Source organism: Elaeis guineensis, chromosome 5, assembly GCF_000442705.2.
Source record: "Elaeis guineensis isolate ETL-2024a chromosome 5, EG11, whole genome shotgun sequence".
NCBI classification, from domain to species: Eukaryota; Viridiplantae; Streptophyta; class Magnoliopsida; order Arecales; family Arecaceae; genus Elaeis; species Elaeis guineensis.
Genome location: NC_025997.2, coordinates 129,055,709 through 129,080,604, shown reverse-complemented (window position 1 = coordinate 129,080,604; position 24,896 = coordinate 129,055,709). Strand labels below are relative to the sequence as shown.

Sequence of the window (24,896 nt, the reverse complement as noted above, 5' to 3'; positions counted from 1 at the left end):
CCTCGCCACCAGCAAAATGTCCAAGTCTTGGGCCATCACAATTTTATTAATTAACTTGTACCCCGTTTTACCTGGTCGACTTCAAAACTTTCCCTCCGTTTTCTCTTTTCTTTCTAATTGCTTCTTTTTACTCTACTTTCCTACTTTTATCTTAGTCTACCATTGATGATGTCAGCAAATTATTTACTTTAGTTAGTACGATTGCATTTTAAATCTACCAAAAAACCTTAACTTTTTTAAGTTAATGCACAACCGTATTCAATAAATATCCCTTATAACACATATTCAATAAATTTTTTTTTTCTTGACAATATCTAAGATTTGAACTCGGAACCTCTTTCAGGCTCAAGTATTAAAGGAAGAGGAAAGAACCGACTTGGGAAACAATTGTTGGCCACACTTGGATCATATATATACAACTATTTCCAAACTCGCAAAAAAAAATCTTCTATAGCATCTGCTAACACTTACAACATAACAATTTCAAGGAAGTGAGCTGTTCAGATACTATTAAATTACAACAATAGAGAAATCCTTGCAGCAATATCAGCTGCTATAACTAGGTTACTGGGAACAATCTGCTTAGATGATATAGTCGTTGTCAACAGCTATTACATCTTCATTTAAGTGTATGTGTATTAGAGTTGCATTTGTAATACATGTATGGCTCATCTCTTCCCTTATTTTTTAAATCTTTTTCCAATGTTGTTGGTTAATATTATTCCAACTTAATCAGTACATATTTTGAGCCTTATTGAGAAACATACAGTAGGAACCTTTTCTAAGTAATTGTTTTTGGTATTTTCTCTCTAAGTAATTATCAGTTAATGTCATAATAAATATACTTAAAGCTTGTCCTAAATTGGCTACCTAAAACTGCCAGAGGTAAATTTAGTTTCGTACCTTTCAAAACCATTGCAAATGGCAAAAGAACCCGCAAAAGCTTTATGGATGAGATTTATTATTACATGTAAGACGATTTATATAAATTTTAAAATAGTAATTCAATCAATGTAGTGACACTTCATCCACTATAGATATTGATAATTTGGCACTTTGCTCCATGAGACTTTGCTGTGATGATTGGCACCCCTCCTTCAAGGGCATGCTATTAGGAGAGATTCAAGGCCAAAACTTGGTGATGACCCATTCTAATCATACTTCTCAAAGAAAAAAAAAGGATTAAATAAATAATATATAAAATACTACATCTCGGTTAGTATATCTTATATCATATAATACATTACAAGGACAAAATTGAGCCCACATATATGCTAACCTTTATACCAAATTCTCACGTTAATTTAGGTAAAACTTTATTCAGGAAAAATGCTCTAATAGCATATTAGCTTAATAGAGTTGCCGCATTTTTCCAAGATTATCTCCAAAATGACTTGATTTTGGCATGATTACAAAAAGTCATGGCATTAATTTAGAGGCATGAAATCAATTTTGCACTAGGAGGTCCAAAAGAACTATATTTATAGTTCTTACAAAGATTCTTTTTGTAACACTATTTTTCTTGATATTAGTATTTTAAAAAATATCTAAACATTAATAGATAATTTTATTTTTCAAAGTACTTTTAGTTTTGCTTTAAAATTTTAATATTTTATTTTTAAACATGCATTCGCACATGCGCGCGCGCGCACAAAACCAGTTTATTTATCTTTCATGATAGGCCATCCAAATTTAAAATCTAAAACACTAAGTATGATATAAAGACAAAAAATACCTAGAAACCAAATTTCATATATTTTGTGGACCTTTAACTTATGCATCAAGTCATTACAAAAATAAAATGATATTAATTACACTAATAATATAAAATATATGATGGGGCACACAAAATTGAAAATACATCTTATAGATTCATGATCTACGCATCTTAAAACATGGACAATTTTAAATTCACCGCGCATTGACAATGAGATTGTAATAAAATAGTATTATACTACTAAAAGTATCAGCTTTGATACCTATTTGATGAATATATGATTTTTTATTTTATTTTTAGAACTTTTTATAATATAGATCTTCTCCATTAATTTGAATGTTGATTTTGGATTACTTATTACTAATTTTGACAGTAAGTGGGCCAGATTGAGAGAGAGAGAGAGTTGTATATATTAAGAAAAGGATAGGCATCATATCTGAAAATGGGATAAAAAGGATGTAAAAGGAAATAAGTTTTTCCTACAGTGAAGTATAGATCAGGGGGCCAAAGGTTAAGAGCCTAATCCTCTGCTCAAGGACGTTTTAAGTTGGAAGAGAGCATGTTTCTCATTTAAGGCAACCCATACTTACCGCAAAAAGATCAAGGTTGCTAGTTGAATAGCAACAATAGCAATCAATAGAGTTTTTACTATTGACAGTCATCATTCTATTCCTTATGAGTTGAATGATATTTTGGTCACCAACCTATATATAGTGTAACATATTATAGGACTTGTTGCTCCTGATCTCTGCACCTAAAGTCAGACTGTCTAAATGAAAATGGTCGAGATAAAATTATTGCTGAAGTTCCACCTGAATATCTATAAAAAATCTTCATCGAGGTATTCTGCGACGAAAATCTTTCGACTTTTAAGTCAGAAGATGAAAAACAATGATAAAGAGAGAATGGAAGTGAAGAACTTACTTCGAGAATCTCTATATCCCTTTATTTATAGGGGAGAAATTAGAGTTGTATATGTCTCGAAATTTTGATAGCTTTTTGGATTTGGCATGTGGATTGATTCGAAGAAGTTATTTTTTTTTATGGGAGTCTCAATCGTGAAGGAATCCTTCTTTATTTGGATTTTTTCAATTTAGGAGAGGAATTCTTCTTTATCGGTGAAGAGCTCAGCTCGGCTATGGACGAGTTAAAATAGATCGTCCAAAGCCGAGATTTTGGAGATCGTGGAGCACACATTGTTGATCTTAGATGATTTGAAATTAGTTGGCTATGGACAAGCTAAAATAGATCGTCCAAAATCGAGGTAAAATCGTCGATAAAGATTAAAGACAGATAGTAGCCACAACTAATTTGATAGAGTGTATCCGACGATCTTCGTGACTATTATATGCATGTGTTCTGATAAACATCCATCTTTCGTGGATTGATTGAAATCGAAGATCTTTCTAATCCGAGATGAGATATAGATCCACAAGAGAACTTACTTGGGTTAGCTCCTATCCTGAATCCCGAAAGAGACCTGGAACGTGGGATGAGCATTTAGAATCAAAACTTGCTGCATTTGTCTCTCCTCATCACTGCTTTGGTCACCAATTCAATGTAACAGTGGGACCAGGATGCAATTCAAACACTCTGCGAGCGCTACACCAGCAGCATAACGGAGTAACGGCACCTTTACCTTTTTTTATTTTTTTCAAAAAATTATTAGCCAAAACAGTTATAACATTTCCTTGACCAAAAAAACCTACGTAAACAAATACGGGCCCATCCGTTGCCTTACGTCCCACGATCCCTTACACTGCCGGAAGAGCGTCCAGATTTTGTAGTACATTCTCAGCCCACGCGCCCAACGGGAGGTCTAATTATTGGTTCGACCAGGTCCAATGGACTGACCAAATCTCACGGTGGATGACAGGCCACGTTACCCATTGTATGTCACAGATTCCCGACTGCCCGTTCGTCGCCGTGCACATGCCCCGCGATTTGCTCCGGTCCACCTGGACCTGGTCCATGCAATAATTTCCAGGCTGGGAGAGAGGGTATCGTTGTCCATCAGCCAGGCCTCCCATGTGCCTTGGGATGCGGGTCTCGTGCCACGTGGACTCTCTCTTGTCCGTTTCGTGCCTCTCTTTTCTGACCGTTGGTTCCCACTCGAGGACACGTTACCAATAGGAAGTGGACCTCGCGTGTGTCCTCCACCGAACACACGTGCCACCTCCCAAGAAGAAACCCCCAGCTCTACGGCTTAAAGTCAGCAACGTTTACATCATGATTCTTTTTTTTTTTTGGGGTAAAAAAGTTTGCATCATGATTAAGATATATTATTAAATATAATTTTGAAATAAATTTTTATTTAAACCTTTAAGGTTTAACTGAATCCAATCTGAATCAATAAGTCCGGCAAATCAAGATATAATCCTAATACAATTTAAATTAGAGAATGTCCTGTGAGTTTTTTTCTCACATTTATTCCATATTTTCTGACATATCAATTGTAACAAAACAAGTCTTATTAAAAAAAAAATTCAAATCGCTAGTTTTGTAATACCTATTTATTTCATATTTTTGTAAACCTTTTTTATTAATTAAAAGTTGCAAATCAAATAGTTCCATAGAGATTAATAGAACAAGCATGGGTCTTAAATTAGTAGGAGCTTCCATTAATTGACAAGTTAAATCTCAAGCTAAATTTTAGAATGCGAGCTAATCTAAGCTGGGTCTGCAACAAACTGGACATGGACCTGACATGACCCACTTGCAGCCGTAAACCAAACATAACGCTACCCCAACCCAGGGACGAGGACGTTATGAACAAAGTTTGGCATGGGGAGCTACAGTCCTACAAAAGTACAAGTCTGCCTTCTGGTCATTTCTACTGTACAAGTAAGTCCGCTAGATTGAGGAGGACAGGGGGAGACAATAGAAAGACGTGTTGTTTTTCCCCACGGACACGGCCCTCAAGTGATGGTGAGGTTCATAGAGTTTTGTTTTGTTTTCCGGATGGGAATTTTTGAAGGCCGTATATCGTGACAAATTTTTATGTAGAATTCTGCGTGCCATAATTTTCTCCATCTTTTTTTTTTTTTTTTTTGCCTTCTTCAAACAAGAGAGGGAAAATTGGAAACGCTTCCCTTTATTTTCTTGAGACTCTGGTGCTACGACGTGGGTCGGATATTTGGAAGTTTGTGGAGCGAAAGACCTTTATAAGAAGAGCCAACGGGTTGGTTATACCGTGTGGAAAATGGGTGCCAGCCCTTGGGCTTTGGCTGGGAAGACAATAATGGAGGGAACGCTCTCTGTTTGGGGTCGACAAGAGGTGCCTCTCTCTCTCTCTCTCCTCTCCCTCTCTCCCACACACACACACACACTGATATTTTGATACCAATGGAAGAAAGAGCCTTATATTCTGCATTATCTTTTCCTCTGCCTCGGGAAAAAAGAGGAAAGGAAAAACTTGAGATATTTTAGTATAGTGTTCAAAACTTTAATTTGCCAAGAAGAGGTTATAGACATGCTTGTAAAAGATCTGCGTTATGATACTGACTGAGCTCTATTTTGTTGGTATTTTGGGATTACATGCATTAATCTCGCTAGTTTTTTCTGAGGAAAGCGTTAGTTTTGCTGGTTAAATCATTCTTGGAACCAAGGAGAGTGACTAAGTTAACGATTGAGAAAGATTTGTTCATAATACTGGAATGTTTTGAAACACCACCACTGGAAGAGATTAAAATAGAACAGTCCTTGTGCACTGAAATTATGGGTTAATCTGTAACTGTTTGTGATGTAACTGATTTTAGTTTTGAGCCCTTGCATTTCTATCAATTAAAGCTGTGTCGGTTGGAATCAATAGTCTGAAGCAAGAATTGGACGCTGTTTTTGTGGTAGTTGTAGAGTTTATTCCTCCTGTCTTCTAATTGATATTGTATTTTTTCCAACAGGGTGTCGAGGAATTGAAGGCTAGGCTTCTTTTGACCACTTTGGAACTGGAATCATTTCGAACCAACGCCCAGGAGGAGATTAGGATGAACCAAGAAAGCATGAGCAAGTTAGTCCACCTCCTCAACATAACCAGGCAAGAAAGGGATGAAGCCAGGAGACAGCTTCAGAGTCTTCTGAACAAGACCATACTTGGCAGTCCAGTGGATCTTTGTTCCCCTGTTTCCCATCCCCAGCCTCAAAGTCAAGAGATCAAGCCCATGGGAGCCACTCCCAACATGAAGAAACCTGATTGCCCATCCAATCCCTCTAATCAATACTCTCATGTGGTCCCTTTCGCTGATGCGGAGTCCTCTCCAGACATGTCAAATTTAAACATGCTCCACCCAAGCAACACACAACTCCAACAGCAGCCAATCCTCTTAGAACATAATAACTCAACGGGGATCTCTTCAAACCTCGCTAAATTTGACAGGGCTTCTGTGGTAATTGATAGGCTTGTCTCCAAGAGAACTCTGCCAGAGAAAGGGAGGCTGGTGCAAACCGTGATGGAAGCAGGTCCGCTGCTTCAGACTCTTCTTGTGGCCGGGCCTCTCCCACAGTGGCGCAATCCTCCGCCACTCAAGCCGATTCAGATCCCCCCAGTTGCGGCCCAGGGAAGCAACACCGAAATTCCGAACCAATTCCCAGTTCTGGATCCAGATTACGCTGTTAACAGCTCTCCAGATGCGTCGCTCTACAAGATATCCCAAATTGGATCCGAAATGGATGCTACATCCGACTCCAGTTCTTTGGGTGCAGCAGATTCGTGTTTGAAGCAGGCAATGTTAACATCTCATGCCAGCAGCTACGAAAGCTTGACTAAGAAACTGGGGTCTCAGTAGAAGCCATGTTGTATTTACTAAATTTATGCAGAGCCAGCCTTCTAGACCAGAGGAAAGCATCTGGAGTATGAAATGTTGTTATGTTTAAGTCTAAAATTCAGAGACTATGCTTAGACCGGCGCAATGCCTTTAGATTTTGATTTTAAGTATTATATATATAATGATGGATTACTTATTCTAATGCTTTCTCTATTTCCTGATTAAGATTTGATAACCAGCAGTCAAAATTTATTTAATAGAACTAAAATTAGGCGCAACCAGACACGCCACACACGGCGCAAATTTTGTAGTTTGTTATTTATTTATAGTAGGGTTGGGATGCTGCACGCTAAACAATCTTGCAAATGTTGAAGTGGACCTGTGCAAGTCAACAGGCTGAGGGCCATGTTCCATTATCCTAGTTCTAAAAGAAAGTCTTTGTGCATTACATGCTGTACAATAAAATTAATATGAAATGCACCATCCAATCATATTTAAATACATAATTATCACTTTCTAATATATATTTAATATTTACAGTTCTACATTTTTATTTAAAATTTTAAATAATAAAAATATTTTTTTTAAAAAAAAAATAATGATATTTTATGTTTAAATTATGAAGATGTCATAAGAAAGAGAGGGGTATTTTCATCATTAAAAATTTATGAAATTTTTAACGATAAAAATATATTTCTCTCTTTATGATTTTTGAAAGAAAAATTATGACATCATATGTGTAGAAAATTATAATTTAATTATAAGATGTCATATGATCATAGATGTTGGGTATAAAATACCCTCGGCCGAAGTTCTTGGCGGGATTGACCCTCGCAAGTCTCTTCCGACTTTCGACTGCTGTTGGTGAACTCCCATCGCTCCACCCGGACTCCTACGGGAGCCGGGCTCCGTCCTCGACTCCAACGGCTGCAGACAGACTTCGTCCGGACTCCAACCGCAAGTAGACTTCGCTCGGACTCCTACGGGAGCCGGGCTCCGTCCTCAACTTCAACTGCTGGTAAGCCTTGTCCGGACTCCTACGGGAACCGGACTTCACCTTCGATTTTAGTTGCAGGAAGACTCCGCCCGGATTCCTACGGGAGCCGGGCTCCGTCCTCGACTCCAACGGCTGCAGACAGACTTCGTCCGGACTCCTACGGGAGCTGGACTCCGCCCACGACTTCAACCGCAAGTAGACTTCGCCCGAACTCCTACGGAAGCCGGGCTCCGTCCTCAACTTCAACTGCTGGTAAGCCTTGTCTGGACTCCTACGGGAGCCGGACTTCGCCTTCGATTTTAGTTGCAGGAAGACTCCGCCCGGATTCCTACGGGAGCCGGGCTCCGTCCTCGACTCCAACGGCTGCAGACAGACTTCGTCCGGACTCCTACGGGAGCTGGACTCCGCCCACGACTTCAACCGCAAGTAGACTCCGCCCAAACTCCTACGGGAGCCGGGCTCCGTCCTCAACTTCAACTGTTGGTAAGCCTTGTCCGGACTCCTACGGGAGCCGGACTTCGCCTTTGACTTTAATTGCAGGAAGACTCCACCCGGACTCCTACGGGAGCCGGGCCTCGTCCTCGACTCCAACGGCTGCAGACAGACTTCGTCCGGACTCCTACGGGAGCCAGACTCCAACCGCAAGTAGACTTCGCCCGGACTCCTACGGGAGCCGGGCTCCATCCTCAACTTCAACTACTGGTAAGCCTTGTCCGGACTCCTACGGGAGCCGGACTTCGCCTTTGACTTTAATTGCAGGAAGACTCCACCCAAACTCCTACGGGAGCCGGGCCTCGTCCTCGACTCCAACGGCTGCCGACAGACTTCGTCCGGACTCCTACGGGAGCCGGACTCCGCCCACGACTTCAATCGCAAGTAGACTTCGTCCGGACTCCTACGAGAGCCGGGCTCCGTCCTCAACTTCAACTGCTGGTAAGCCTTGTCTGGACTCCTACGAGAACCGGACCTCGCTATCGACTCCTACCGAACTTCGGCCGACAAGTCTGGACCCCCTGGCAGGCCACAGTAACGGACAACACTGCTCCACTCCCTGTGGTGGACCCTACGCAGCTCCATTACTCCCTGGCAGGCCGTATTAACGGCCACGATTCTGCTCCACTCCCTGCGGCGGATTCTGTACGATTCCACCACTCCCTGACGAGTCATGACAGCGGACGCCGCTCCACTCCCCGTAACTGATTTCACGTGGCGAGCCACGGTGATAGCCACGATCCCACTCCACTACCCTCCTCAATAAATTCCTCCTGACTCTGGGCAGCCCACTATCAGACAGTGATAGGCGTCGCTATCAATTTGTTGCCCCCTCCGTCTATAAAAGGGAAACCCCAGATACGTTATTCTATAAGCTCTCATTTTTACCTAGAAACTCTGCTAAAATTTTCGTTCGAGCACTCCATTCTTGTTGAGGCAGAGAACTGACTTGAGCGTCGGAGGGTCTTGCCGGAGCAACCCCACCTCCGGTTTAGACTTCTTTTGCAGGTCCCAGCGGCGACCGCGACTCCAACTTCTCCGACGTAAGCGAATTTTTGCACCAACAGGATTGGCGCTAGAGGAAGGGTTGAACCTTCGCACGGTACCCTTGTTCTTAAAGGAGCACTCAACGGAGCCGCCTCCGGTCATCTTCTCCGACACCCGCTCCTCCTTTCCCCCACTGGATCCTCGCCCGATGTCTTCTCGCGAAGCATCCGCATGCTACCCACGGCCTCCGCAGCCATATCTCCGGCCCCGGTCTCGCCTTTGATTTCCCGGGCCCTGCATCCTCCGGCAATTGTCGCCGACATGGAGTGGTCGGACAATCGGCCTCCGATGGATTTTGCCAACACCATCTCGGGAGGATCTCGGCAGGAAGCAACCAACGTACCGGCCGTACCCCCCAAGCGGCAAAAGATTGAAGAGCCCATAATCTTTACTGAAGAAGACGCTCCGAGAGTCCAATTCCCTCATAACGATGCGATCGTAGTTTCCATGAATATAGCAAATTACGACGTCCGTCGCATTCTTGTCGACAATGGAAGCTCAGCCGACATCTTGTTCTACGACGTCTTTTCAAGAATGTCCATCCTTGACGGTCATTTGAGACCGATTAGCTCCCCTCTAGTAGGATTTATCGGTGACGCTGTTCTGACGGAAGGAATGATAACTTTGACTGTGGCCGCAGGTCGATATCCAAGGCAATCCAGGGCTCTGATGAATTTCTTGGTGGTGAAGGCGCCGTCAGCCTACAATGCAATCCTCGGCCAACCTAGCCTCAATGCTCTCCGAGCTGTCGTATCAACCTACCATTTGAAGTTGAAATTCTCCACCAACCAGGGGATCGGAGAGGTCCGGGGAGACCAAGCCCTGGCCAGACACTGCTACAACATAGCCTTGCAAAGAAGCGACCAATCTGACCCCTGTCCCGTCGATGGACTGGATGCTCGCGATGACCTCACCAAAGAGAGAGGCGCCCCAATTGAAGATTTGGTACCAATCCCTTTGAATGACGGGAACGCGGAGCATGTAGCGATGATCGGCTCCAACCTGGGGGAGGAGGTGCGGACGCGTCTCATTGATTTTCTACGAAGGAATGCGGACGTTTTCGCTTGGGTTCCAGCAGACATGCCAGGGATTGATACGGAAGTCATGGAGCATCGCCTGGCCGTCGATCCAAAGCATCGACCGACGAAAGAAAAAATCCGAGGTCATGCACCGGAGAGGCAGAAGGCGATAGCCAAGGAAGTGGACAAGCTCCTTAAAGCCGGATTCATTAAGGAAGTCAATTATCCTGATTGAATTTTCAACGTTGTCCTAGTCAAAAAAGCAAACGGCAAGTGGAGGATGTGCATAGACTTCAAAAAGCTGAATAAGGCCTGTCCAAAGGACAGCTACCCCCTTCTCAGAATCAATCAACTGGTGGACGCGACCTCGGGCCATGAGCTCCTCACCTTCATGGATGCGTTCTCCGGTTATAATCAAATCAGAATGGCACCGGAAGATGAAGAAAAGACAGCTTTCATCACTAATCATGGCCTTTACTGTTACAGGGTCATATCTTTCGGTCTCAAAAATGCAGGCGCAACCTACCAACGGTTGGTGAACAAAATCTTCAAGGAGCAGATCGACCGTAACATGGAGGTCTACTGGATGATATGCTCGTAAAAAGTAAATCTTTTAGAGATCACGTCGCCGACCTCGAGGAGACCTTCGACGCTCTCCGAAAATATAGAATGAAGCTGAACCCAACTAAATGCGCTTTTGGAGTAACCTCGGAAAAGTTCCTGGGCTTCATGGTGTCGGAGCGCGGGATCGAGGCCAATCCAGAGAAAATTCACGCCATCCAGGAGATGGCCGCCCCAAAGTCGATAAAAGAGGTTCAGCGCCTCACGGGGAGGATAGCGGCCCTGAATCGCTTCGTCGTGAGGTTGGCCGAACGGTGCTTACCCTTCTTTCAAACCCTCAAGCGGCCGAAGAACTTCTGTTGGACCTCTGAGTGCCAACAGGCGTTCGAAGAACTAAGGAGCTACCTCGGCTCACCCCCGCTGTTGGCAAAGCCGGAGCCTGGGGAGGAACTATTTTTATACCTGGCGGTCTCTCCCATGGCTCTCGCGGCCGTCCTTGTCAAAGAAGAAGCGAAAGTCCAACGGCCAATCTACTACGTCAGCCGTGCGTTGAGGGACGCCGAGATCAGGTACACCAAATTAGAAAAACTGACTTACACCTGGTTGATTGCAGCCCGGAGGCTCCGACCCTACTTTCAAGGGCACATCGTGATGCTGCTCACCAATCAACCGATCAAAGCGATTTTGCACCGGGCGGATGCCTCTGGGAGGATGGCAAAGTGGGCGATCGAGCTCACAGAATTTGACATCAACTATCGACCCAGGCCAGCAGTGAAGGCCCAAATACTGGCAGATTTCATAGTGGAGTGTACTATCCCAGAGGAGGCTGAACCTGAACAAAGCGAAATTGACGACCTGAAGTCCCGACCGAACTCCCCCAAAGAAGAAGCAGATCCCTCTGATCACTTTTGGGCCCTCTATATGGACGGGTCTTCCAACATGTCAGGCGCAAGTGCAGGCCTGATCTTGGTCAGTCCGGAGGGAATCGTCGTGGAGTATGCTCTGCGTTTTGAGTTTCCCGCAATAAACAATGGAGCGGAATATGAAGCTCTGATTGCAGGACTAAGGATCGCTAAAGAGCTGGAAATAGATCAGCTCTGGGTCCACAGCGACTCTCAACTAGTAGTAGGACAAGTCAGCGGAAGTTACGAAGCGCGGGAGGATAGTATGGCCAAATACCTTGAAAGGATAAAGGAGCTCGTCCCCGCCTTTAGCAGCTTCAACATCAGACAGATCCCAAGGTTGGAAAATACCAGGGCTGACCTTCTCTCCAAGCTGGCAACGCTGGCTCCGGCCGAACTGCCCAAAGGCGTTCTCTTTGAAGTTCTAAACCACCCGAGTACAGAAGAGTCACGGCCCGTGATGGAAATTGACCACGAGCCCAGCTGGGTCGACCCACTGATAATCTATCTCAGAGATGGAGTTCTCCCCCAGGATGCGAAAGAAGCTCGGAAGCTCCGAAACCAAGCCTCCCGATACATCCTTTATGAGGGCAAATTGTACAAGAGATCATACTCCTTGCCCCTCTTAAAATGTCTCCGGCCTTCGGAAGCTGACTACGCTTTGTGGGAAGTGCATGAAGGAATCTGCGAAAATCATTTGGGGGCTAGATCTTTATCCCACAAGTTGCTCCGTCAAGAATATTACTGGCCGACAATGCATCATGATTCGATTGAATATGTCAGAAAGTGTGATCGATGCCAGAGATATGCTAACGTCCAGAGACAGCCCGCCACCGAGCTCACACCTTTGAGTGCCCCATGGCCTTTTGCGCAATGGGGGATGGACATCCTTGGCCCCTTTCCCGTGATTTCTGGGCGGAGGAAGTTTCTCCTGATAGCGATCGACTATTTCACCAAATGGGTTGAAGCCAAACCACTAGCAAAAATCACAGAAGCAAAAGTACAAGATTTCGTATGGAAGTCGATCGTGTGTAGGTTCGGTCTGTCTAGAACCCTAATCACTGATAATGGACGGTAATTCGCGGGATCGAAATTCACCGAATTCTGTGAAGATCTAAACATCTCCCACAACTTCACATCGGTAGCCCATCCTCAGGCGAACGGCGAAGCTGAGGTGACTAACAGAACCCTTTTGCAGGGGATTAAGACAAGGCTCGAAAAAGCGAAGGAAACTTGAGCGGACGAACTTTATCATGTGTTGTGGGCATATCGAACTACCCAGAGGCTGCCCACAGGGGAGACCCCCTTTGCTTTGGCCTTTGGTACGGAGGCCGTCATCCCAATTGAGCTTAAACTCCCGTCAGCGCGAATCGTGGTATTCGACGAACATCAAAATTCGCAAAGTCTTAAAGCCAACCTCGACCTGCTGGAAGAAAGACGGGAGATAGCTCAGGTTCGAATGGCAGCCTACAGACAGAAAGTCGCTCGGTATTACAACGCCCGGGTCAAGAACAAAGTCTTTAGAGCAGGAGATCTAGTGCTTCGACGAGCCGCTGTCTCGCAACCTCAGGATCGAGAAAAACTAGCTCCAAACTGGGAAGGCCCGTATGAGGTCAAAGAAGTAGTCCGGCCCGAAACTTATTATCTTAAGGAGCTCGGAGGGGCCGACCTCCCGCGACCATGGAGCTCGGACAACTTACGGATGTACTACCAATAACTTCATTTTAATTAAAAGTTGTATATCTGCATGTCTTTAGCAATATCCTACATCTACAGGACAATCCAAACAAATTGTATCAGAAGCGAGAGGGGAACCTCATCTCGACAAAATCGAAGGCCCGATTCCCTTTAGACCGGATGGGGGGAGAGACCCTGCAACGTCCATATGCGCCCCCACAGCCCTGTTAGGGACAGGAGGAGAACCTCACCCTAACTTGAGCAAAGTCGAAGGCCCAGTTTTCTTTAGATCGGATGGGGAGAGAGGCCCTGCAATGCCCATATGCGCCCCACAGCCCTGTTAGGGACAGGAGGAGAACCTCGTCCTAACTTGAGCAAAGTCGAAGGCCCGGTTCTCTTTAGATCGGATGGGGGAAGAGGCCCTGCAATGCCCATATGCACCCCCACAGCTCTGTTAGGGACAGGGGGAGAACCTCGTCCTAATTTGAGCAAAGTCGAAGGCCCGGTTCCCTTTAGACCGGATGGAGGGAGAGGCCCTGCAACGCCCAAATGCGCCCCCACAGCCCTGTTAGGGATCGGAGGAGAACCTCGCCCTAACTTGAGCAAAGTCGAAGGCCCGGTTCCATTTAGATCGGATGGGGGAAGAGGCCCTGCAATGCCCATATGTGTTCCCACAGCCCTGTTAGGGACAGAAGGAGAACCTCGCCCTAACTCGAGCAAAGTCGAAGGCCCGACTCTCTTTAGGCCGGGAGGTGGGAAGGGCCCAGCAACGTCTATATGTACGCCCACGGCCGCGTTAGAAACAAGAGGAGGACCTCGTCCTAACCAGAGCTGAAACCTGTTACGACAGGAATGGGGGAAGAACCTCGTCCCGGCATCAATTAAAAGTCTGATCGTTCAAAGACCAGAAGAGAAAAAGGGAGGGACTTTCCCCAACGGCCCCCTCGCAATAAAATTTCGTTCGGACTCCTACGGGAGCCGGACTTTGTCCCTAACCTTGACTGCAGGTGGACTCTGCTCGGACTCCTACGGAAGCCGAACTCCGTTCTCAACCTCGACTGCTGAAGGGCTCCGCCCGGACTCCTACAGGAGTCGAGCTCCGCCCGCGACTTCACTTACAGGCTTCGTCCAGACTCCCACAGAGACCGGACTCCGCCTCCTGCCCCAACTGCAGGAAGACTCCCCCCGGACTCCCACGGGAGCCAGACTTCGCCCCGACTTCGCTTACGGGAGCCAAACTCCCGTAGCCTCACCAAGAGCGGAGGAAAAATTCCAAGCAAAAAAGAAAAAGGAAGCCGATGGATCACGTCAGCAACGAATAGAAAACAAACAGCGTCCAAGATGCAGAGAACCCTGTCTCGGCAAGGATTGGGGCTCTCATCAAGAACCTCAGCTTTCAAGGAAGCTTTCAACACAAGCCCAAGGTAAGACAACTTCCTCAGGGTGACAGAAGCTCAGACCTTCGAGCTCGAGCCCTGATGGGGGCACCAAACCCGAATAGCCCCAGACGACTCTGCGGCTACGGACGAAAAAGATGGGTCGATACGATAGCAACCGGGTACCTCCGAATGACACAAAGGCCGAAAAGAAGCTCGACAAACGATAATTCAATGCATGAGTAAAAGAGGTAGTGGAAAATTACCTTCTCGTATGCATTATAGAGCCATTGAGGTTGAAGAAAAGGGATAACTAAAAGGCGAGCCGGCGTGGCAACCACCGGTAACCTAAGGACGACGACAAAAAAAAAAAAAAGAGAAGAAAAAGAAAAGAAGAGAAAAGGAGAAAGGGAATACAACAACGACAATAGCAAAGGAAAGAAGTTCGGCAGACAACAATTCAACGCAAAGTACGAACGAGGTAATAAAATCTCCTTCTCATTTTTCAATCAACAAGATGTACGTTACAAGACCCGGAGGGCCAGAAAAGAATACACTATTACAAGGCTCGGATACACGACTTGGAAGAGATACACCGGAGGCCACTTCAGGCTGTAAATTTCTCTTCCCGGTTCTGTCCAACCGCATTTTCCAGTGCGTGTGATAAACATACTTGGCTCTCTCCCACTCCATCTCCGGAATCCCAACCCTAGGGGAAAAAGAATGGGATAGAGTTCAAGAGGCAGCAAAGGCAACGGCAGCGGCGACGACGACTTGTTTCAAGAAGAACCAGGGTTACCCCAGGGACAGCGATGGCGTCGGAGATATGCGCCATCACCGAATGCCCCATGACAACCGCCGTCCTAGACGTTCCGACAAGGTCAGTATGCGCTACTTCCACCGTCTCCACAATAAGTTTTACTGCCCCACCGTCGGCACCGACCGCTTCTGGTCCCTCGGCTCCGACGACATCAAGGATCCCGCCACGGCTTGTGACGATGACTCTGCCCTCTTGACCGGCATCGTCCCGATCAGCTACTCCGAAATTCTCAGGCGGAACGCCTTCACCGGTTGTCCCCGTTATTAAACCCCTATTGTTGAAGGGATTCTCCCTCGAGCCCCCTTCAAAGCGACGGGAACCCACGGCGGCACGATCGGAGAACTCGCAGACTGTTGTTCTCCTCCTTGCGCCCTTCCAAGACCGTGGCATCTTCTTGAGATTGGCCTCCAGGGCGGAGGTCCTGGCGGGGGAACCCCTTAAAGAGAATCGGGGGACTGGAAATGGCGGAGAGCCGGCGGAGATGGCAAAAACCAATGCAAAAGACACTCGGAGTCGGAAGGGGCACCGATGGAGTGGCAGAGTGGCTAAGCTCTCTGGCGAAAGGAAGATGTCGTCCCTCAGGCGAAGTGAAGCCCCCCGAGGAAGGGTGGGGGGTTTAAATAGGCAACGGAGCCTAGCGCAATTATGGTGGCGAGTGTTCCTAGGCCAACCGGTGCTCACCACGTATCCCGCGTGTCCCATTCGCCGCTACTAGGGTTGACTGTTCGTAAATTTTCATGGCACGACGTTTGGGATCACGTCCCGATGGGAGTTCCGAAAAGACTCTTCGGGTCGCCCAAATCGAAAAAAGGGCTCCGACATGCGCGCATTAAATGCCAACATATCCGAGGATGGTTGCGCGTAGGCGTCAGGGGGAGAACTTCGACTGCGACGACCTCTCTGTACTTCCTTCATTCGAAATTCAAACTTGAAAATAGGGGAACTGGTGTTGGGTATAAAATATCCTCGACCGAAGTTCTTGGCGGGATTGACCCGCGCAAGTCTCTTCCGACTTTCGACTGCTGTTGGTGAACTCCCATCGCTCCGCCCGGACTCCTACGGGAGCCGGGCTCCGTCCTCGACTCCAACGGCTGCAGACAGACTTCGTCCGGACTCCTACGGGAGCCAGACTCCAACCGCAAGTAGACTTCGCCCGGACTCCTACGGGAGCCAGGCTCCGTCCTCAACTTCAACTGCTGGTAAGCCTTGTCCGGACTCCTACGGGAGTCGGACTTCGCTTTCGATTTTAGTTGCAGGAAGACTCCACCCGGATTCCTAAGGGAGTCGGGCTCCGTCCTCGACTCCAACAACTGCAGACAGACTTCGTCCGGACTCCTACGGGAGCCGGACTCCGCCCACGACTTCAACCGCAAGTAGACTTCGCCCGGACTCCTACGGGAGCCGGGCTCCGTCCTCAACTTCAACTGCTGGTAAGCCTTGTCTAGACTCGTACGGGAGCCGGACTTCGCCTTCGATTTTAGTTGCAGGAAGACTCCGCCCGGATTCCTACGGGAGCCGGACTCCGTCCTCGACTCCAACGGCTGCAGACAGACTTCGTCCGGACTCCTACGGGAGCCGGACTCCGCCCACGACTTCAACCGCAAGTAGACTCCGCCCAGACTCCTACGGGAGCCGGGCTCCGTCCTCAACTTCAATTGCTGGTAAGCCTTGTCCGGACTCCTACGGGAGCCGGACTTCGCCTTTGACTTTAATTGCAGGAAGACTCCACCCGGACTCCTACGGGAGCCGGGCCTCGTCCTCGACTCCAACGGCTGCAGACAGACTTCGTCCGGACTCCTACGGGAGCCGGACTCCAACCGCAAGTAGACTTCGCCCGGACTCCTACGGGAGCCGGGCTCCATCCTAAACTTCAACTGCTGGTAAGCCTTGTCCGGACTCCTTTGGGAGCCGGACTTCGCCTTTGACTTTAATTGCAGGAATACTCCACCCGGACTCCTACGGGAGCCGGGCCTCGTCCTCGACTCCAACGATTGCCGACAGACTTTGTCCGGACTCCTACGGGAGCCGGACTCCGCCCACGACTTCAACCGCAAGTAGACTTCGCCCGGACTCCTACGGGAGCCGGGCTCCGTTCTCAACTTCAACTGTTGGTAAGCCTTGTCTGGACTCCTACGGGAGCCGGACCTCGCTACCGACTCCTACCGAACTTCGGCCGACAAGTCTGGACCCCCTGGCAGGCCACAGTAACGGACAACACTGCTCCACTCCCTGCGACGGATCCTACGCAGCTCCATTACTCCCTGGCAGGCCGTATTAACGGCCACGATTCTGCTCCACTCCCTGCGACAGATCCTGTGTGATTCCACCACTCCCTGACGAGTCACGACAGCGGACGCCGCTCCACTCTCCGTAACTGATTCCATGTGGCGAGCCACGGCGATAGCTACGATCCCACTCCACTACCCTCCGCAATAAATTCTTCCTGACTCTGGGCGGCCCACTACCAGACGGTGACAGGCGTCGCTATCAATTTGTTGCCCCCTCCGTCTATAAAAGGGGAACCCCAGATACGTTATTCTATAAGCTTTCGTTTTTACCTAGAAATTCTGCTAAAATTTTTGTTCGAGCACTCCATTCTTGTTGAGGTAGAGAACTGATTTGAGCGTCGGAGGGTCTTGCCGGAGCAATCCCACCTCCGGTTTAGACTTTTTTTGCAGGTCCCAGCGGCGATCGCGACTCTAGCTTCTTCGACGTAAGCGAATTTTTATACCAATAATAGATATTATAATTTTTTTTAAAAAAAATTATCATTAAAAATTTTAATCAAAATAATAGAACTACAGAGTTTAAATGCATATTGAAAAATGAGGTTGATCCAATCGGATAGTGCATGTTTTCTGCACTGGATGAGGTGTATAAAGGATTACGCTAATTCTAAATCCGTAGTTGTGATGAAACCAAGCATCAATCACAACCTTCGTATGAGATCGTTGGTCCCCAGACTGCTGAGCTCCCTTCCGGACGTAAATCCACATCCATTGCAAACTCTCGCGTCTCCCCACCTCCATCTTCTCAGCACGCAAAAGGCTCACGCCCAAATCCTCAAGTCTGGAACCCCCGTGGAATCCTCCCAGCTCGTCCAGTCCTACTGCAACTGCGGCGCATTCCCATGCGCTCGCCAACTGTTCGACGAGACACCCCACTGGGACTTGGTCTCCGCCACCGCTATCATTGGCTCCTTCGCTCGCCACAAAAGGCACCACGATGCCATCGCCCTCTTCTCCCGTATTCTTTCGATCGACATCAGGCCCAACCAATTCACCTTCGGTACCACTCTCCATTCCTCCACTGCTCTTCGTAGTCTCGACGTCGGCAGACAGCTCCATGCTTGCATAACAAAGATAAGCCTCCAATCCAATGTCTTCGTCGGCAGCTCTCTTCTTGACCACTACGCCAAACTGGGCACCATCGAAGAAGCCCAGCGTGCATTCGAAGACACTTGCGATCCTAATGTAGTTTCGTACACCGCGTTGATGAGCGGATACCTGAAGAACGAGCGGTTCGACGATGCTCTCCGGCTCTTCCGGAGCATGCCGGAGAGGAATGTGGTCTCGTGGAATGCGATGATAGGCGGCTGCAGCCAGGTTGGTCTAAACGAAGAGTCTGTCAATCTCTTCATCGAGATGTGCCGAGAAGGTGTTCGGCCTAATGAGTCTACCTTCCCTTGTGTACTTAGTGCAGCCGGCAATATGGCGGCACTTGGAATGGGTAGAAGCTTTCATGCTTCTGCTATAAAATATTTGAGTAGACCTGATGTTTACGTGGGCAATTCTCTCATTAGCTTCTACGCAAAGTGTGGTTGTTTGGAAGACAGTGTCTTGGTATTCGATAAGCTCAAGGCGAGGAACATTGTTTCTTGGAATGCTGTGATTTGTGGGTGTGCACAGAATGGCAGAGGAGAGGAGGCTTTGGAATTGTACAGAATAATGCGGTCTTCGAATTTGAAGCCTAATGGTGTCACCCTTCTTGGCTTGTTGTTTGGATGCAACCATGCAGGCTTGGTGAATGAGGGTTATAACCACTTCAATTTGGCTAAGATAGAACAACCAGATATACTGAGAGCTGAGCACTATGCTTGTGTGGTTGATCTACTTGCTCGCTCTGGGAGATTTGGAGACGCCGAGAGGTTTCTTCAGGAGCTACCGTTCGAGCCGGGAATCGGCTTTTGGAAGGCTTTGCTTGGAGGGTGCCAGATACGTTCCAATAAGGATTTAGCTGAGATGGCTGCTCGCCGGATCATTGCATTGGATCCGAAGGACATATCGTCTTATGTTCTGCTGTCCAATGTATACTCTGCGGCTGGTAGATGGCAGAGCGTGTCGGCGATGAGGAGAGAGATGAAGGAGAAGGAGATGAAGAGGATTCCTGGATGCAGCTGGATTGAGATCAGGAACAAGGTCCATGTGTTCTTTAATGGGGATCGGAGGCATCCTCAGACTGATGAGATTTATACAATATTAATGACATGTTTGGATAATTAAAGTCATGCTCATTTGGACAGTCGGACTGTTCCATTGTGACAATAGAATACCAAGTCTTGGAGTAAGTTAGCTTTGAAGTATACGAGCTGCCTTACCGATGTCATTTTGTCAGTTAATGCATCCACTTAAGCTACCATCCTTAGAGTTATCACCGCCCCAATGAACGCCAACGCAACATCATCGATATAACCGATGCCTGTGTGAAATTGGTAAGAACAAGGTTTTATTTATAGACGGTACCTCTGTTCATAGCCTTCTGCCATTCTTCTGCTAAACATATGCAGTCTTGAGATACTATGCCTCGAGACTTCAAAACAGATAATCCATATTTAGATTGGAAAAAGCCTGTAATTCTCCTTACCTATATTGGTTGCTTTATATTGCTGTTTCGTAGCATGTACAAGGTCATCAAAAGACGCTGTTTACCTGGCTCTTTTCCATTCATGATCAGGAGGACTGAGAGGCGACTTCCAGGCGAGAACAATCCGAACAACACTTCACTACAGCTACAGTGTGAAGGCCTGGCTTCTGCCATCATACAATCCCTTCCTGCCATTCCGTTTGGGGAAAAAATGAAGCAAAATGATGGTGATGATGATGGCAACAAGGCTTGCTCTATTTGCTTGGGGGAATTTGGAGAAGGAGAATGGCTGAGATTGCTGCCAAACTGTGCTCACCTCTTCCACATCTCCTGCGTTGACCCTTGGCTTCGCTCTCACTTTACCTGCCCGTTATGCAGAAATGATGTTTTGTATGATTCTAGTGACAATTTAGATTCTTCTTCTTCAATGAATGGTTTTTTAGAGACACTACCTAGAGAAAACATGTATCAAGGAAGGCCATTAGGGTATAATCTTTTGGAGTATGAGGAAATCCGAAACCAGGAGCTCAGGTGGGAAGCAGTGAGAGGCAATCAATCCGGGTCAGACTCTGGTGGATCTTTTCCTGGAATGGCACGTTCATCTATAGCTTCGACCTCAAATGCCTGAATAAGTAGCCATCAGTAAATTTTCGTGGCATTGATTGCTTGTATCATAATATCAGCATTCTTTCCTCGTGACACTATTTTTCACAATCATAGCTCTTCACTCGAAGATCTAGGAAAGATGACGAATGAAAGAAGCTCCTGATCACCCAAGAGGCCAAGTTAAATGCACCAAGAACTTCTCCACTGAAGCATGTACTGCCGTTTTTTTTCCAAGGATTTTCATGTCATTCGTCGTCACGTTGACAGGTATCCGGAGTACAACGTCAAGACAGAAGAAAGAAGACACGACTTTAAAATGAAAAGCCACGCAAGGTGAAGGATATTTATTTATATATTGCTATGGTACATAGAGAGTTCATTGCAATGGATGTACAGTAGATGTGATCGCCTCAGCAAGGGGCTTGATGTCACGGCAAGAATATCTTTTTTTTTTTTTCGTTCCAAATCCTTTTTCTATTAACAGAATTTCCTGCACGTATTCATAGCAAAATGACAGTGAAATGCTCGATGCCAGCAGTGTGGATGAGTCAGATGGATTTAAAAAAAGTTAAGCAAGCATGCAATTGAATTGAAGAAAGAGTAGTAACCATGAGGTGTCAGAGTTTTAGATCTATTGCGATCAATCACTTGTTGCATCCGTCGCTGATGAAGAGTATCTACAAGATGAAATTCTGACAGATCGAAATTATATTCGACAGAGATCTTTCGATACTTAAGTCAGAAAAAGAGTCGGTGAACAGCAAATAAAGAGAATTTAAAATAGCAGAGTCTTCGTCCAGAATTGCTTTATCCGTACTATTTTTTTCTCTTTTTTTATAGATGACTCTGATATAACCGTCGAGTACATGGTCTCGCTTTTTATGGTGCTAAATTATCGGATCATAATCATGGAGTTAATGGGTTGTTTATTTTCACTAATGATCGTGACACATAGTCGATAATCGTGCATAACGGTTAAGGGATAGGGTGTGTTGGAAAGATAGATCGACTATATGTTGGTAACAGTGACAAGTCGGTAGTTTTGGAGATTCAAACGAACATTGGTCGGTAACTCTGATTCTGATATGTCAATAGTCTTCGATCGAAAATTAACTGAGTTCTGTTGTGGGTTGATAATAGCCGACTGTCGGTCGATCAGTCGATTATGAGTCGATGTAATATGTTCATTCGGTCGATGTAGAGTCGAAGTCGAAGGTTGGTTGTATTATCCCAACAGTTGTCCCCCACTTTCAAATCCAAGGTGGTTCGATGTGTATACCATCACGTAGTCTGTCACGTTGGATGAAGAAAGTCATCACGTGTTGCCTCGAATCCCGGCTCAGCTGTTGTTCTTTATGAATTTTTTGAAATACGAGAGATCTTCGACTGTTTTGCTCATTATTGGACTGTCATTTCGTCGGAATAATTTGGCACCAGACATTGTTTTAGAAAGATAATTTGACACTGGACGATATGATTCTGACTAGTAGATCTTAGCCACGTGTCCGAACATCATTGGATTGGAGCTGTTCACGCGGATAACGGTGAGGTGGCATGATTAGGAGCAGGTGCGTCGAACCATCCGATCAATGGTGGGTCCGAATGTTGTCACGTGTCGTCATTTGATGAGATTCTGATTTGATCGATTTCATCTGAATTATTAATGGATCATATATATATAGGGTCACTTTCAGTCAAATTTTTACTTTGCATTTTGTCACCATCCTTTGTTGCGGAAGCTTTGTCGGAAGATCGTCCCAGTACCAGAGAGCTCCAAGGTCTCTTCTCTACCCTCTTTTTTGATTTTCAAGTCAAATTTTCTCGTCCTTCTCTTGGGCCTCTCTCCTTTGGGTTTTCATTTTAGAGTTATCTAGTTCTCCTTCTTTATGGCTAAGGCTTCTTTTTTTCAGAATAGTCGGTCGAAAAATTCGGCTGAGGAATCTCCATCGGATCTAGAAGTGAAGGCTTCTTCTCTATCCAGACCCAATGTTGAATGGCTCCGGGAACAATATCATATCTCGAAGCAGTATCAGCTCTTCGCTTTTGGCTTCGATGGTCGGATGAACTCCCTTCCTTCGGACCAGATTGCTTTCTATGTCGAAGACCATCGGAGCGGTCTTTGATTTTCGATTTCAGAGTTTATTCGGAATCTTTTCGATTACTACGGCCTTTGCCCTTGCTCAGTTGGCACCGAACTCTGTTCGGTTGATAAGTAGTTTTGTTTTGCTGTGTCGGCTCATACCAACTGAGTCTCGTCCCTTTCTTTTTCGAATTTTTTTTGTTCTTCGATCTCATCCTAAGGTTAAGGATGGGTGATTTTTCAATTCGAGAAAAGATCTTTCTTTCATCACCGATCTTCCATCGTCTATTCATAGATGGAAGAACCAATTCTTTTTTGTTTCTTCTCCTTCTCCCTGGGGCTTTTCTTCGCATTGCGGTGATCCATGGATCAGCCCTAATGAAAATAGTCGGGTGAAGGTCGATGATCGAAAGGATTTTCATCGGTTGAAGGACATGACAGTACCATCGTAGAGAGAGCTGATGACTGAACTAGCTCCTCTCTACGATACCAGACTTAGTTCGGTCACCTCCTTAGATATAGCATAGTTGACCACTTTCATTTTTACTTTGTTTGTTTTTGAATTGTACTGACTTTTTTGTTCTGATTGCAACTATACAGCTGAAGACACGAGTATCGGCTGTAGATATTTATCAGCATGCTGTCAAGAAGAAAGTAGCATCTGAAGTTGGACCCTTCCGACCGTTGAAGAAGAGTCGGGCAGCTACTTCATCTACACCAACAAGAGAATCCGACGTACTGTCAGTATTGGTTTCTGAGCCAATTTTGATATTATCAGCCCCGATAATGCTCCCTGAGTTGCCGTCTGTTGAAGCTGGGGTGGCAGAAGAAGATGGAGTTGCAGCAGTACCGTCGTTAGCTCCACCAGCGAAAGTTTGGATCGTGGCAGAAGTCGCGGTCGAGCTGGAATAATCAATGGCTGCACTAGTCGTTCCTCCAATGGAACCCTCTCGAGCGCAGTCGAGCTCTGACTTCCCTATATTCTCAAGTGTGGGGTTGTCGACAGGAGATCGGGGGAAGACGTCGGTGACTTCAGCAGACGATGGATCATCGGTCGGTCACTTAGTTCTTTTTGATATCAGAGTTTCTGAGGGTGAGTCGGCCTTGGCCAATCCGCTATTGGCCAGGCGGCTCATTCAAGCTGCTCTTCTCCCGACTGATCGGGAGAACAGGAAGAATCAAATCGTAGCTGAGATGTTTTCTTCCTTTTATCCGACGATACTCGGGGTAAGTTCTTCAATATTTTTTTTTTTTGATATGATCTGACTTGGTTCGTCTTCTGTTTTTAGTGGGCTCATGACATGTATGACTTGGAGGTCAGCTATCGAAAGATTGTCGGCTTCCGTCGGTCATGGATGGACAAAATAACGGACACTAATGTTGAGAAGATGACTGTCCTTGAGCAACTCCAGGCGGCAACTGAGTGGGAGGCGAAGCTTCAGGAAGAAATCTCCCATCTGACCGTCGTTCTACAATCTTCTGGAGCCGAACTTGAGTCGGCTCATCAAAATATTTCATCTTTTGAGCTGCGGATCAAAAGCAAGAAGTATTTTATCCACCGACTTCGACGAGAAAGGAATGGCTGCATTAAAGAACTCGAAGCCAAATGTGGAAGACATCGTGCCACCCTGAAAAGATTAGCACTGGCCGATGATGAGTCGGCTTCTGCAAGAGCTGGCGAGAGTGGAAGCAGAGTCGGCAAGGGAAGCTTTGAACCAAACCATTGAGAACTTCAAAAACTTTGAAGAGTTTAAAGAAAAAATTCTTGAAGGTGAGTTCACTTCTTATTGCATCAGGTACGAAGATAGTCAAGATGTGGTCGGAAAGTTGTACCTAGATTTGGACTTGAGCAGCATCATCACTCCTGTCTCGAAAGATGGAGCCACCGAAGAAGAAGCTGCATTGACTGAAGACATTGCACCGAACACAATAGAAGATGTTCTAGTCATCGATGCTGCGTCGGAGTAGGGAGACGATGA

At 46.4% G+C, this 24,896-nt stretch overlaps 3 protein-coding genes across 3 annotated transcripts; all 3 read left to right on the top strand.

Moving 5' to 3' along the window:
• The first annotated feature begins 4,836 nt into the window (after positions 1-4,836).
• LOC105045730 (uncharacterized) lies at positions 4,837-6,679 on the top strand. The gene is made up of 2 exons (XM_010924099.2): positions 4,837-4,994; positions 5,617-6,679. The coding sequence occupies exons 1-2, from the start codon at positions 4,920-4,922 to the stop codon at positions 6,496-6,498; spliced, it is 957 nt and encodes a 318-aa protein (XP_010922401.1). The 5' UTR covers positions 4,837-4,919; the 3' UTR covers positions 6,499-6,679.
• Positions 6,680-18,235: 11,556 nt separating this feature from the next.
• LOC105045731 (pentatricopeptide repeat-containing protein At5g42450, mitochondrial) lies at positions 18,236-20,679 on the top strand. The gene is made up of 2 exons (XM_010924100.3): positions 18,236-20,079; positions 20,322-20,679. Exon 1 carries the CDS (start codon positions 18,236-18,238, stop codon positions 19,868-19,870), a length of 1,635 nt encoding a protein of 544 aa, XP_010922402.3. The 3' UTR covers positions 19,871-20,079; positions 20,322-20,679.
• LOC114914213 (RING-H2 finger protein ATL16-like) lies at positions 20,075-21,332 on the top strand. The gene has a single exon (XM_029264830.2). It carries the CDS (start codon positions 20,167-20,169, stop codon positions 20,857-20,859), a length of 693 nt encoding a protein of 230 aa, XP_029120663.1. The 5' UTR covers positions 20,075-20,166; the 3' UTR covers positions 20,860-21,332.
• The last annotated feature ends 3,564 nt before the right edge of the window (positions 21,333-24,896 follow it).

What these genes read in the sequence shown, in the direction of transcription:
- LOC105045730 (XM_010924099.2), top strand. Translation starts at nt 4,920, where the DNA reads ATGGGTGCCAGCCCTTGGGCTTTGGCTGGGAAGACAATAATGGAGGGA. An exon ending in CTGTTTGGGGTCGACAAGAG is followed by an intron (nt 4,995 to 5,616) that starts GTGCCTCTCTCT and finishes TTTTTCCAACAG; the next exon opens with GGTGTCGAGGAATTGAAGGC.
- LOC114914213 (XM_029264830.2), top strand. Translation starts at nt 20,167, where the DNA reads ATGCCTCGAGACTTCAAAACAGATAATCCATATTTAGATTGGAAAAAG.
- LOC105045731 (XM_010924100.3), top strand. Translation starts at nt 18,236, where the DNA reads ATGAGGTGTATAAAGGATTACGCTAATTCTAAATCCGTAGTTGTGATG.